Source organism: Chiloscyllium plagiosum, chromosome 16, assembly GCF_004010195.1.
Source record: "Chiloscyllium plagiosum isolate BGI_BamShark_2017 chromosome 16, ASM401019v2, whole genome shotgun sequence".
Taxonomy (NCBI): Eukaryota; Metazoa; Chordata; class Chondrichthyes; order Orectolobiformes; family Hemiscylliidae; genus Chiloscyllium; species Chiloscyllium plagiosum.
This window is the reverse complement of record NC_057725.1, coordinates 50,500,365-50,515,902: the sequence shown is the minus strand read 5'-3', so window position 1 is coordinate 50,515,902 and position 15,538 is coordinate 50,500,365. Positions and strand designations below refer to the sequence as shown.

Below are 15,538 nucleotides of genomic sequence, written 5' to 3'. Positions count from 1 at the left end.
GTGGGGGCGGAGAGGTCAGGAAGATGATTGCAGGTTAGGAAGGCGGTGCTGAGTTTGAGGGATTTGACTGAGACAAGGTGGGGGGAGGGGAAATGAGGAAACTGGAGAAATCTGCGTTCATCCCTTGTGGTTGGAGGGTTCCTAGGCGGAAGATGAGGCGCTCTTCCTCCAACCGTCGTGTTGCTATGGTCTGGCGATGGAGTCGTCCAAGGACCTGCATGTCCTTGGTGGAGTGGGAGGGGGAGTTGAAGTGTTGAGCCACGGGGTGGTTGGGTTGGTCATTTTCCACTTTGTTAAATGTGGCAAGGCAGAATCTCCATCTTCCAATAAATTCCATCTCTGACTCATATCCATTTCCTGTGGCTCGATGCTCACACTTATCTTTAGATAGGGAGAAAAAAACTCAAGCATCTTGTCAGAGAGGAAATGGGTCAAGATGCCACACAATGAATTATCATTGAGTCACTCAACTAGTTGCGTTTTGATTATAGTAGGGAAATTGACCTCTCTCAATGAATGACATTTATCATCGTCCCAAAAACCTGAAGAAGTGAACTATCATATTCAAAACAATGTTGCAAAAGTTTAAATAATTCAGTCAGTCATTCCTATTATATTTCATATACGTAACAATAAAAATCAATACTCACCGCAAAAGAAATACCTCAATCTCTGGGCTAAAACTCACTGTATCCATAAATAGCCCCATAAAGGTCACAGCTATTACACCCGACGTCCCAACCCACTCACCTAAAAATAAATCAGGACTGCAATCAGATAATTTAAATGATATATTTTCATTTTCAGATATTGAACAACTGTTTTTCAATGTTAATTTAAATAGCACAAGATAACTGAAAAAATTATTGGAACCATCTGTTCATAATATATCTTTAGTGAATTATAATTGACATGCTGATTTTAAAATTATATAGCATAAATGCGAGGAAAGTAAATCATAACACAGCTGAGCCAAATACCTCTAATTCAATTACAGTACTATGGTTTAAGTAATCCCAAAATAGACTCATAAATGCTGGCACAATAACTCCTGTATAAAACTGAAACTAGCAACAGCACTCGCAAATTTGAAATGTGCTGTGATATACAAACACCATGGTGTGGCCCACACAGGTTCAACCTTACAAGAAATAAAATTCCAACATATGCTCAGAGTTGAATTTGCTGCAAATATCAGGATGCTAAAGATTTATCCCAAACATCACAATTATTATGCCACAGAAGGCGATTCAACAAAATTTGCCTGTACCAATTCTATTTCCTACTGCTAATCTCCTGTCATTTCCTCATATCCCTGGGCAGCAGTTCTACTCAAGTCATCATTGAGTCCCCTCTTGAATGCCTTAACTTAACCTGCCTCCACAACATTTTCAGACAGTGCGTTCTAATAGTGCTACATTTGACTTTCAAAATGTTAGCTACATGGAATTCCGCCTACAATAGGGGCAGGTCCTGCTGAAAAGATTTGGGGTTTGGCAATCTGAAAAGAAGTTCAAATTTGATGGCAGTGAGAGAAAAGTGTTTAAGATATCAAACATGACAGTGTGAACCACACTCCATATTTAACAGGTGTTACTTGTGCTGCTATATTACTATTCATTCACAGGATGAGGGTGCCAGTAGGTGGCCCTGCCTTTATTGTGCACATGTACAGGTTTGGGGAGGGGGGGGTTTGGAGTTAAGAGTCAACTACATTGCTGTGGGACTGGAGTGGCATGTAGGCCAGATTAGGTAAGGACAGCTGATTCCTTCCCTAAAGGATAAAGTCAGAAACCACACAACATCAGGTTATAATCCAACAGTTTTAATTAAAAACACAGGCTTTCAGTGTGCTGCTCCTTCACCTGACTTTGTCCATCCTAGTCCCACACTGGTATCTCTACATCATGGCTTTCCGAAAGGATGTTAGTGAACCAGATGGGTTGATCAAGTAATTGACAGAGCATTTGCGGACATCATTAGACTCTTAATTCAGATATTTTATTGAATTTTATCAAGTTCAAATTCTACCATGTGCCGTGATGGGATTTGAATCCAGGTCTCTGGATGAAAAATAATACCACTGGGCTGTCATGTTCCCTACACGCAACTAATCTACGAATGCCACTCACTCTCTCTATAAGGGGTCCAAAACTGTTCATAGAATATAGCTACTGCCTCCTACAGTTTTATCAAAACCACCTTACTTTTATACTCCATTGCTTGTGATGCTAACTTTTTGTGATTCGTGGTCAAGGACTCCCAAATCCATCAATTCCATAGCTTTCTACAGTCTTTCTCCACTTAAGTAATATTCAGTTTCTGAATTCTTCCTGTCAAAGCACATAACCTCACAATTCCCCACAATATATTCTATCAGCCAAGGACTTGGGGACATACTTGAATAAAGGCAATTGCATAGCCTCACTCATGACATATGCTGAACAAAGGGTTTTGGAGTCAGCCCACAGCAAAACTCCAAAACAAAGCCAAGCCTTAGCCAAATAGTGAAAAATTTCTTCAGGATCCGGGCTGGCAAGCCATTGTAGTTGCTGCAGTATGTGGGCTCAAGACAGCAAAAAAAAAAAAAGAGTTCCACTAGACCTAAATTGAGCAAGAGAATGCATTAGCTAGTATCTAGGAAACTGCACAACCTGGAAATTGCACTTACATCTGGTTTGGAACAATTAAAATCAAAACCGATCGAAATAAATGTTAAATAGTCACCCATTTCTAATGGAGGTTGATACTGGCCTGGCCATTTCAGGTGATCACAGAACCATTCTAATAAAATTCACTTTGGACTCCAAACCTTCAGTCTGCACAAGATATTGGCTGGACTGAGAACCTATACCAGGGAATCTTTACAGATTAAGAATACAACCTAGGTTCTGGTCTCCAGTGAAAAGCAGCTGGTTCAGTTACAACTGATTGTAGTAAAAGATTCAGGCCCAAGCTTGAAATTGGTTGAGAGATTCACCCAGATTGGCTCAACAATTTACAATTAGAAAATGGTTACCTGAGTGACGTCCTAATTAAATACCCAGAAACTTTTCAGTTAGGACTAGGGACTATCAAATGAACCTAGGCCACAATTTTGCAAGGCTCACCCTGTGCCATTTGCCTCATGTGCAAAAGTAGACACAGAAGAAGGCTGGAATGCGAAAGAAACATCAAACCAGTTTGCAGAATGGGCAGTACCAGTCGTACCGAGTGTGAGCCCAACCTGTCAGTTCACTTTTGTGGGGATTTTAAACAAATGGTAAACTGCTTTCCACAGTTGGATAAATATCCAATCCCTCACATAGTGCATTTATACATAAGGCTGGCAGGGAAGCTGCCCTTCGTGAAGCTGGGCACAAGCCATGCGTACTTGCAATTGCAGTTAGATGAAGATTCCTAGAAGTACACTATAATTAATATCAAGAAGGGTTTGTACTATTATACAAAACTGCCATTTTGCGTATCAACCTGTATAATTTTTCAACAGAAGATGGAGAACATTTTACAAGGCCTACCTCAGGTCGCCTAGATGATGTGCTCATATCAGGAAAGACTAATAAGGAGCACTTACAGATTTTGGACATAGTCCTTAGATGTTTCTCCCAGGCAGGTGTATGCCTTTGAAGGGAAAAATGTGTCTTCCAGGCACCCCAAGAGACCTGCTTGCGCTACAGAGTTGACAAGACTGGGTGACACCCGTTGGATGATAAAGTGAGGACCGGTGGTTCCACCACTGGAAGATTCAATAATGGTTTTAAATTTTCTGGACGCAGTTCCATTCACAGCTGACAATATCAGATTTTGAATGCAGAAAGATTCAGTCCTAGCAAAACTAAAACAGCTGGTGGTGATGGTGGAAACCAAACAGCCATCAGAACCAAAATGGAAACCTATTGGAACTGGAGAGACCAGATCACAGTAGAAGATGACATATTACTATGGGGAGCAAGAGTGATTGGCCCAAGCAGAAGTCACTGCCAATACTGGCTGAACTCTGTCAGAGTCATCAATGGATTTCCAAAATGAAGATATTGGTGATAAGCTATGACTGGCTACTAGGATTGGATGAAGACATAATTTCCCAAGAACAGAGTGCCAACAAAGACAAAAGTTACTGCCAGCAGCTCCCCCATATTCATGGGAATGGCCAGGTAAACACCCCTACATGTCGACTATGCAGATCCTTTCATGGGCTCAATGTTCTTCATCATTGTGAATGTCCATTTAAAGTGGCTATACATGCATGATGTTCATTCAAACATGGGGACAATGATACACAACTGAGTGCATCTTTTGTAATACAATGACTCCTAGAAGTGTTGGTTACAAATGATGGGTCATTGTGTACAAGCAGGAAAATTGAGTGTTTCCTAAATATAAGTATTTCCTGAATATAACGACAGTCCCATATCATCTATCATCCAACTATGTGTCAGGAAGAGCAGTCCAGACTTTGAAGGCAGGCTTAAAGAAACAACCTACAGCTTCACTAGATACCAAACTGTCCTGATGGGATACTGGCCTCTGTGGAGTTATTTCAGTGACAATACAGTTACACATTTTATACAAGGCTGTGGTGTTTCCCAAGCTCTTGCAAAGAAATTAATTGTTAATAACTATTAATTTGTAGCAAGGATTCAATTACTATGCAGTAATCTTTTTACCAAACAGTGGGCACGCCCTCCCTTTCTGAAGAAGTTATTCTGGATCAAATAAAGCAAGATTTTATGATTAAGAACTTAACTATCTTCAGCAGACCCAGTAATATCTGGGCCATTCATCTCATAATATTACAGGATGACTGACTGATAATCTGGCTCAATGGCAAGTCTTGAAGACATAGATGTGTATTTAGAGCCCTGCATTCTTCCCACTCAGCTATAGATAACACCAAAAGCCAAACCTTAAACGAATAAGATGGCCCTGCTGAGACAAGATCAGTACTGTGTCATGATTATAGAATGAAATCAAATTAAATTCCAACAATTCTTAAATGTAAATTCTTATACCTTCAATTTTTGTTGACAAAAACCTAAGCTCTCAGTGTGTGGCCTGATAGGGACTGATAGTAGAGTGTCATTTGGACAAATACTTCACTTGTATGGATTCTTTTCTGCTGAATTTGGATTCAGAGTCATTTTTTTTGTGTCTGCACATCAGATACCTAACTAAAAAAATAAACATGCTGCTTCTAACATTAGTCCATTAGCTACATTAACTACAGGAAGAGATAAAAACAGTAACAAATATCAAATGTGATGGTCATGACTATATCAAAATTGGTATGAGAAATAAATGGTATGCTTACCAACAAAGAATGTGATGTATGTGATAGCCAAACTCATAGTTATCTCTGTCAAACCATCATTAAAAATATAGGATAGGCAAAACATGGTGATTTTAGCCATTGCGTATCCAAATATTGGACTGACGAGCACCTTCAGTATCAATCTTATACCAAGCTCAGTAGCTAAACAAAACAAAGAGAAATGTATAAAATGTTATGCATGAAATAGAAAACAAGGACTTCCTGAAAAATTGAAATTTAAAACATTTCAAAAGTATTGATTTGAAAAGCTTCAAATGATTGTGGCCAATCATGGCATACATAGAACTATACTTCATTACAATAGCCATTTTTCACAGAATTCCTACAATGTGGAAGCAGGCTGTTTGGCCCATTAAATGTACACTGACCCTCCGAAAAGCAGCCCACCCAATCCCTGTAATGCTGCCAAATGACCAATCAGTAGTTTCTTGCTTTGTTTTTCTCCCTCTAATGACACTACATTTGCAAATTCATTTGAACAAAAGTTTCCAAAGAAAGACAAAGCAAGAAACTACTGATTGTTAATTTGTCATTGGGATTATGTTAGAAATGAAAATCAAAGGCATGATAGCAAGGCATTTAGGAAAATTCAAGGCAACACTATTCCAGATCTTAACTCTTTACCACCCTGGAGGTGGACAAAGTGCTATTTTCATTCTAACAGGACCTTCCAAATCTAATAAAGATCCAGCCCACAGCTTCGACAATTTGTTCAATACAATTTCTCCAGTGATTATAATTTTCTTAACTTTCGCCTTCCCTTCCATTTTCCAATTTACATCAATGTACTGGTATCTTGTATCTTTTACAGAGAATACATTTCCAAAATATCTATTCCACTCATTATAATCTTCAGATTTTCCATTATTAATTCTGCAGATTGACATTAAAAAGAACTAACATTGATTTTGCTGACCCCTCCTTTTTAAACATGTTAAGAAACTCTTACTATCTTTTTACATTTCTAGCTACTTTCTCTAATACTCTCGCTCTTTCCTCACAATAATCATTCATTCAACCTTTGCTGTTCTTATTTAAGATTCTAAACAACCTCCTGGCCTCCCACCCATCTTTGAGCAATTATATGCTTCTTCTTGAAGTTTGATACTATCTTTAAGCATTTTTTAAGGTAAACCCAGATGGTGAGTCTGCCCTTTAGAAAGAATCCATGTGATGTATTCTGAAATATCAGTTCAAAATTTGTGCCACTACATTACTATTGACCTGTCCTTTAACTAACGTTTTGGGCAAAAGCCCTTCATCGGGAATAAAGGCAGAGAGCCTGAAGGGTGGAGAGATAAGCTAGAGGAGGGCGGCGGTGAAGGAGGCCCAGGACCTCCATGTCCTCGGCAGAGTGGGAGGGGGAGTTGAAATGTTGGGCCACAGGGCAGTGTGGTTGATTGGTGCGGGTGTCCCGGAGATGTTCCCTACAGCGCTCTGCTAGGAGGCGTCCAGTCTCCCCAATGTAGAGGCAACAGCATTGGGAGCAACGGATACAATAAATAATATTGGTGGATGTGCAGGTAAAACTTTGATGGATGTGGAAGGCTTCTTTTAGATCTTGGATGGAGGTGAGGGAGGAGGTGTGGGCTCTGGTTTTGCAATTCCTGCGGTGGCAGGGAAAGGTGCCAGGATGGGAGGGTGGGTTGTAGGGGGGCGTTCACTTCAGCTAACTCTGCTTTCATGTCATGAATCCATTCACATAAGTTTAAAAAACTAGTCTTGGACCCACTCCTCTCTCCCTTAAACTGAGTGTAAAATATAATAATATTATCTCTGCTATCTAAGGGTATTTCACCATAAAATTAATTAGTCAATCCTATTTCAGTGCACGTACTGTTCTCCAGTTGCTAATCATGAAGTCAATACCAAAAACATTCCATGGTCATCTTTTCTAGGTTACCTTTGCCCATCTGACTTCTACATTCTAGATTTAGATTTTAAAAACCCATGATGATTGCTAAACTTTACTGTCTAGCTTTCATTATGTCTTCTTTTAATATGAGGGACCTATCCACCACTCCTACAAGTGACTTCTTACAGTTAACATTTCTACATCTAATCACTCCTACATCTAAGTTTCCAGGAATCAGGCCATCCCTCTCCATTGTTCTAAACAGTATGGATTAATTAAGAGCCAACTCTCCAACTTTTCCTAGCTTCTTGTCCTTCCTAAATGCCCTTACCTGTCAATATTCAGACCCCAATTTGCGTCATCATGGAGCCATGTCTCTCTGAAGACTATCAGAAAGTATTTACATATTTCTAATTGTACTGTCAATTACCTGTTCTGTTCCAAATATTGCATGCATTCAGACACAAAGTCTATAGTTTTGTCCTCTCATTTTTATTACCTCTAGTCCTATGTGTCAATTTACAATTAGATATTTCCCTCATGTCACTGTACCTGAATTTACCATACCTGTATCTTTCCAAATTTGATCCCCTGCCCGATCTATTTAATTTAAAGCCCTTTCTACTTGCCTCATTGTGTGGATCACTTAAACACTAGTCCCAGCATGGTTCAGGTATAACCCATTTGGACAATACAGATACACTTTCCCCAGTACTGTTGTCAATGACCCATGAACCAGAACCCACTTCTCCCACAATGGTCTTGAAGTCACGTATTCGCTTTTCTCCTTTTATTTTGGTAATATTTTGGTGGCTCAAGTAATAATGCAGAGATTATCAGCTTTGAGTTTTTTTTTAATTTGATGTTTAGCTCCCTTTACTGGACATGCATAATCTGTATCCTCATCCAGCCTATGTAACTAGTTCCTCCAGGAAACGTGACTGGCTCCTGTCCCTCACAACAAGTTCCCCTCCTGCCTTGATCATACGTCCCAAGCATCTGCAACAGGTAGGCAATACATCATTCTCGACTCTCACTCTTTGCTGGCAAGAACAGGGTCAATCCATCACATGTCCCCGAGTACCATTTTTTCCCCCAACTTGAATGGCTTCCTGCAGCAGGGTAAAACAATCACTTAGCTCATCTGCCCAGCATCCTTCATCTCATCCAAACAAGCCTGATAGCTTTTGCAGAGGCTGAGGTTCCTCCACCTCCTGGATCCCCACCCTGCCTCAGTCACAGGTTCCTAAGTCTGACCACTGACCAAACTGGAAAGTCCCCATGACAACTTCCAAGAATACAGTGTCTAGGTAACTTTCACTCATCCCAATGCATTGCAGCATCTGCGGTTTAACTTGCAGCTCAAACTCTGAGATGAAGTTCTCAAGCTACAGAACAATTACCATTTGTTCTACATCGCACTGGTATCCAGAAGGGTCTCTCAACTTGCAGTTGCAAACATCACCTGCCCGGTCTTTCTTAATTCATTTTCAACAATAAACCCTACTATTCCCAATAAGATTTATTGCCATTCATAAACTTTACTGATATTGATGAAACCTCAAAATTAAAAGATAAAGCTAAATGAGCGAAATATACACTACTTACCTATTATCCGGGGAGGTCACCTTTTATTTTATCTGAATGGTGCACCACTGCCTCTCTGTGCCAAGTTATGCAGCTTTTAACTCTTGCTCTCCGAAAGACTGACAGTTAGAAAATGAAGGAGCACCTCCCTCCTAAACTCCCTTTTTGCCAAGCTCACAGGTTTACACTCTGTTCCAGCTTTCCTTATTTATATTATTGAGATTAGTGAGCTCTCTGGCAGTTATAGAACTAAATTAAACCAGTGACTTCCTCAACTACATTTTATCTGTTGTCCAGCAAAGAGCTGGTTTGGCCCTGTGCAAGTTTGGGAAAAAAAATTAAAGCTTAATCAGTTAAATTTAAGTTCAATGTTGATTCCAAGCAATGCTAAATTTTATTAAAAGTGATTGACCCTGAGGATTCACTCCTCTAATCACCAAATGCTCAGGTTTACGCTCTGCCCCAGTTACACACTAGCCTCCCTTATTTATACAAGTAGCAGGAGAATCGAGGTTTCGGGCAGGAGCCCTTCATCAGGAATGATGTTTTTGCCCGAAACATCGATTCTGCTGCTCCTCGGAAGCTGCATGACCTGCTGTGCTTTTCCAGCACCACACACTCTCGACTCTGACACACACTCCAACATCTGCAATTATACAGTCATAGAGATGTACAGTACGAAAACGGACCCTTCGGACCAACTCGTCCATGTCGACTAGATATTCCAACCTGATCTAGTCCCACCTGCCAGCACCCGACCCATATCTTTGCAAACCCTTCCTATTCATATTCCATCCAGATGCCTTTTAAATGCTGCATCTGTACTAGCTTCCACCACTTCCTCTCATTTCATTCAAGTACCACACTCTTTCTTGAGTGACAAAGTTGCCCCTTAGGTCTCTTTTATATCTTTCCCCTCTCACTCTAAACCTATACCCTCTAGTTCTAGACTCCAACACAACAGGGAAAAGACTTTGTCTATTTATCCTATCCATGCCCCTCATGATTTTATAAACCTTTATAAGGTCACCGCTCAGACTCTAGGGAAAACAGCCCTAGCCAATTCAATCTCTCCTTATAGCTAAAATCCTCCAACTCTGCAACATTCTTGTAAATACTTTCTGAACTCTTTCAAGTTTCACAACATCTTTCCAATAGGAAGGAAACCAGAATTGCACGCAATATTCCAACAGTAGCCTAAACAATGTCCTGTACAACCACAACATGACCTCCCAACCCCTGTACTCAATACTCTGACCAATAAGGGAAAGCATACCAAACGCCTTCTTCACTATCCTATCTACCTGCGACTCCACTTTCAAGGAGTTATGGACCTACAGTCCCAGGTCTCTACGTTCAGCAACACTCCCTAGGACCTTAATATTAAGTATATAAGTCCTGCTAAGATTTGCTTTCCCAAAATGCAGGACTTCACATTTATCTAAATTAAACTCCACCTGCCACTTCTCAGCCCATTGGCCCATCTGATCAAGATCCCGTTGTAATCTGAGGCAACCTTCCACGACACCTCCAATTATGGTGTCATCTGCAAACTTACTAACTAACTATACCTCTTATGCTTACAATCAAATCATTTACATAAATGATGAAAAGTAGTGGACCCAGCACTGATACTTGTGGCACTCCACTGGTCACAGTTCTCCAATCTTAAAAACAACCCTCCACCACCACCCTCTTTCTTCTACCTTTGAGCCAGTTCTGTACCCAAATGGCAAGTTCTCCCTGTATTCCATGAGATCTAACTTTGCTCACCAGTCTCCCATGGGGAACCTTGTCAAATGACTTACTGAAGTACATATAGATCACATCTACTGTTCTGCCCTCATCAATCCTCTTTGTTACTTCTTCAAAACATTCAATTAAGTTCGTGAGACATGATTTCCCATGCATAAAGCCATGTTGACTATGCCTAATCAGTCCCTGCCTTTCCAAATACATGTACATCCTATCCCTCAGGATTCCCTCCAACAACTTGCCCACCACCAACGTCAGGCTCACTGGTCTATAGTTCTCTGCCTTGTCCTTACCACTCTTCATTAAACAGCGGTACCACATCAGTCAACCTCCAGTCTTCCGGCACCTCACCTGTGACTATCAATGATACAAATATCTCAGTCAGGGCCCAGCAATCACTTCCCTAGCTTCCCACAATGTTCTAGGGTACACCAGATCAGGCCCTAGGGATTTATCCACTTTTATGCGTTTCAAGACATCCAGCACTTCCTTCTCTGTAATATGGACATTTTTCAAGATGTCACCATCTACTTCCCCACATTCCATATCTTCCATGACCTTTTCCACAGTAAATACTGCTGTAAAATATTCGTTTAGTATCTCCCCCATCTCCTGCGACTCCACACAAAGGCCGCCTTGCTGATCTTTGAGGGGCCTTATTCTCTCCCTAGTTACCCTTTTGTCCTTAATATATTTGTAAAAACCCTTTGGATTCTCCTTAACTATATTTGCCAAAGCTATCTCATGTCCCTTTTTTGCCCTCCTGATTTCTCTCTTCAGTATACCCCTACTGCCTTTATACCCTTCTAAGGATTCACTCGATCTATCCTGTCTATACCTGACATATGCTTCCTTCTTTTTCTTTAGTCATCCAGCATTCCCTATATCTACTAGCCTTTCCCTTCACCCTAACAAGAATATACTTTGTCTGGACTCTCGTTATCTTATTTCTGAAGGCTTCCCATTTTCCAGCCGTCCCTTTACCTGCGAACATCTGCCCCCAGTCAGCTTTTGAAAGTTCTTGCCTTATACCATCAAAATTGGCCTCCCTCCAATTTAGAACTTCAACTTTTAGATCTGGTCTATCTTTTTCCATCATTTTAAAACTAATGGAATTATGGTCGCTGGCCCCCAAGTTCCCCTACTGATACCTCAGTCACCTGCCATGCCTTATTTCCAGAGTAGGACAGGTTTTGCACCTTCTCTAGTGGGTACATCTACATACTGAATCAGAAAATGTTCTTGTACACACTTAACAAATTCCTCTCCAAAGTTTGGGTGAAGATTTGTAGCTCGGGTGCTCGTTGTTGTGGTTCTGTTCACCGAGCTGGAAATGTTTGTTGCTGGCATTTCGTGGCTAGTTGATGTTCATGGATGCAGATCGTTAGCTGTCTTCTTGTTCCTCTCCATTTAAATGCTTAACACTATGACAGTCCCTGTCTATGTTTGGAAAGTTAAAATCCCCTACTATAACCACCCTATTATTCTTACAGATAACTGCGATCTCCTTACAAATTTGTTTCTCAATTTCACTCTGACTATTAGGGGGTCTATAATACAATCCCAATAAGGTGATCATCCCTTTCTTATTTCTCAGTTGCACCCAAATAACTTGCCTGGATGTAACTCCAGGAATATCCTCCCTCGGTACAGCTGTAACGATATCCCTTATCAAAAACGTCACTTCTATCCAATACTGCTTCCAAAGATCCAAAAATGTGAATCCTTCTCCCATACACCAGCTCCTCAGCCATGCATTCATCTGCTCTATCCTCCTATTCCTGCCCTCACTAGCTCGTAGCACCGGGAGTAATCCAGATTTTACAACTCTCGAGGACCTCCTTTTTAAATTCCTGCCTAACTCTCTGTAATCTCCCTTTCAGAATCTCAACCTTTTCCCTTCCTATGTCGTTGGTTCCAATGTGTACAATGACCTCCTGCTGATCCCTCTCCCCCATGAGATCATTCTGCACCCTCTCGGAGACAACCTTGATCTTGGCACCATGGAAGCAACACACCACACTGATGTTTCGCTGCTGGCCACAGAAACGCCGGTCTGTACCTCAGACAGTCCTCTAACACAATCAATCGCTTGGTACCCAATGTATCTCTCATTACAACAGAGCCAATCTCAATACCAAAAACTTGGCTGTTCGTACTACATTCCCCTGAGAATCCATCACCCCCTACATTTTCCAAAACAGCATACTTGTTTGAAATGGGGATCGCCACAGAAGACTCCTGCACTACCTGCCTACCTCTCTTACCTTTCCTGGAATTAACCCATCTATGAGACTGTATCTGAGACATCCCCCCTTCCTATAACTGCCATCCATCACATCTCCTTGCTCTTGTAAATTAGTCATTGCCTCTAACTGCTTCTCCAACCGATGTATTCGATCTGATTGGATTCGCAACCAACGTCATTTATTGCAAATATAATCCTTAATTACCGTAAACTGCCCCTAAACTCCCAGATCCGACAAGAAGAGCATATCACTCTACTCAAGGCCATTTTTGCTTCTTTCAATCTAGCGTTGTTTTATTCCTCTACAAATCACTGCTCCAGGTTAAATTTATACTTATGGCTTATATTTTAAGTTTAATCAAGAGACATATCTCAATAAAACATCTAATCAAGAATGAACCCACTCTGCTCACTAGCACAGGCTTATTTTAAGGCCACGCTTAAAATCCACTTAACTGCTTCTGTGCTGTGACCTCTCCCAGACAGGTTCCTCCAAGATCAGTTGTGAATTTCACTGTTTTTTTAATTTTCCCAGATACACTCCGATGTCCAGTGATACATGAATTTAATAGCAAAGGCAGTAACTGCTAACTCTGTCAGTTAGCAATGTGGATTTCTTTCTCTCTCTCTCTCCTGCAGTGACCTCATCATGTGCTTCCTTTGTCTGTTCTTCTTCTCCTTTTTAAAAGTGCCGTTGTTTTGACTTTTTTTTCTCTCCAAAGTTCCAAAACAATGCAACAGCATATAAAACAGTGCTCCGAGAATTCAAGGAAATTACCTCCAACACCTAAAATACCTCAAAAAAGGAGCAGCAGTTATAGCCAGAAATTCTTCCCGTCCTCCATTTTGGATTACCCAGAATTCCCCCTCATTTTCTCCCTTATTAATACTACTGAAATTTGGCTGAGTGTGCTCTCTAGCAGAAACAGAACTGAACTGGAACAGTTAATTAATTTACCAATCTCATCTGATCACCAGCAGCAAGCTCAAGCTAACCTCAAGCGTGTACTACCAAGGTACCATCAACACATTTCCTGTCCCACCAGAGGCCCAAACACCCCTCACCATTGCTACACAACCAAGGACATCCACCCTTCAAACCCAGTCTACATTTTGGTATATCAGACCATAAGGCTGTGCTCCTTCTCATGCAAAAACTGAAGTGTGAGAATCCATTACAGAAAGTCAGACCGTGCTGGTCTGAGGTAACAGATGACCTCCTATGTGACTGCTTGGAGTCAGTGGATAGGTCCACATTCAAGAACTCACTGGCCAACCTAAATGATTATGCCACCACGAGCACAACCTTCATCAGTAAGTGTGTAGAAGACTGTGTGCCAAAGAAATTAATCTGAGTGTTCCCTAGCCAGAGGCCATGGATGAACCGGGAGATCCACTCCCTACTGAAGTCAAGTCGCGTGACCCTAACCTATGTGGAAAATCTAGGAACGATCTTCACAAAGCCAGAGACACCAAGACATAATGCCAGACTAAGCTAGAGTCCCAAACTAATCCCAAACAAATGTCAACTTGTTGCAAGGTTTACACAATATTACTTGCTACAAAGCCAAGTTGAGTAAAATCATAGACAATTACATCAACTTCAGGAAGCAGAGTGGAGGACATGCCCCTGCCTGAAACAATGGTGCTGAGATGGAGGTGGTCAATAAGTAAGTATCACTAATGATCTATCCTGGTCCATCCCCATCGACACTATTGGCAAGAAAGCACACCAATGTCTCTATTTCCTCAGAAGGCTAAGGAAATTCGGCATGTCCACAATGACTCTTAACAATCTTTATAGATGCACCATAGAAAGCATCCAATATGGGTCCATCACAGCTTGATATAGCAATTGCTCTGCCCAAAGCCGCAAGAAATTACAGAAATTTGTGAACACAGCACAGTCCATCATGAAAACCTGTCTTCTTTCCATTGACTCCATCTATACTTTCCCGCTGCCTTAGGAAAGCAACCAACATAATCAAAGACCCCTCCCACTCTGATTATACTCTCTTCCACCATCTACCATCGGGCAGAAGATATAAAAGTTTGAAAACACATACCAACAAATTTATCACTGTTATCAGACTTATGAATGCAACTCTCATATTAGAGTTGATATTTCTCTGCATCTGTAGCTGTAACAGAATATTCTGCATTCTGTTCTATTATCCTGTGTACTTATGTACGGTATGATTTGTCTGGATAGCATGCAAAACAATACTTCTCACTGTATCTCAGTACATAGGACAATAAGGAATCCAATAAGAAATCAAATTAAAAGTTTAGTCCGTTCCATCCGTGACTACCTGGTCAGGTCCACGCCCCCCTACGACCCACCCTCCCATCCTGGCACTTTCCCCTGCCACCGCAGGAACTGTAAAACCTGTGCCCACACCTCCTCCCTCACCTCTATCCAAGGCCCCAAAGGAGCTTTCCACATCCATCAAAGTTTTACCTGCACATCCACTAATATCATCTATTGTATCCGTTGCTCCCGATGCGGTCTCCTCTACATTGGGGAGACTGGACGCCTCCTAGCAGAGCGCTTTAGGGAACATCTCAGAGACACCCGCACCAATCAACCAAATCGCCCAGTGGCTCAACATTTCAACTCCCCCTCCCACTCTGCCGAGGATATGGAGGTGCTGGGCCTCCTCCACCGCCGCTCCCTCACCACCAGACGCCTGGAGGAAGAACGCCTCATCTTCCGCCCCGGAACACTTCAACCCCAGGGCATCAATATGGATTTCAACAG

The 15,538-nt window shown here is 41.4% G+C and overlaps 1 protein-coding gene across 1 annotated transcript in view; it reads right to left on the bottom strand.

Annotated features, from left to right (window-relative positions):
* The window catches only part of LOC122558097 (sodium/hydrogen exchanger 10-like), a 373,845-nt gene that overhangs the window by 311,703 nt on the left and 46,604 nt on the right, over positions 1 to 15,538 (bottom strand). Inside the window, exons 6-7 of the mRNA XM_043706417.1 lie at positions 5,312 to 5,473; positions 651 to 750 (exon numbers count right to left, since the gene is read on the bottom strand). Coding sequence (XP_043562352.1) covers positions 651 to 750; positions 5,312 to 5,473 — 262 coding nt within the window. The remainder of the gene's footprint in view (positions 1 to 650; positions 751 to 5,311; positions 5,474 to 15,538) is intronic.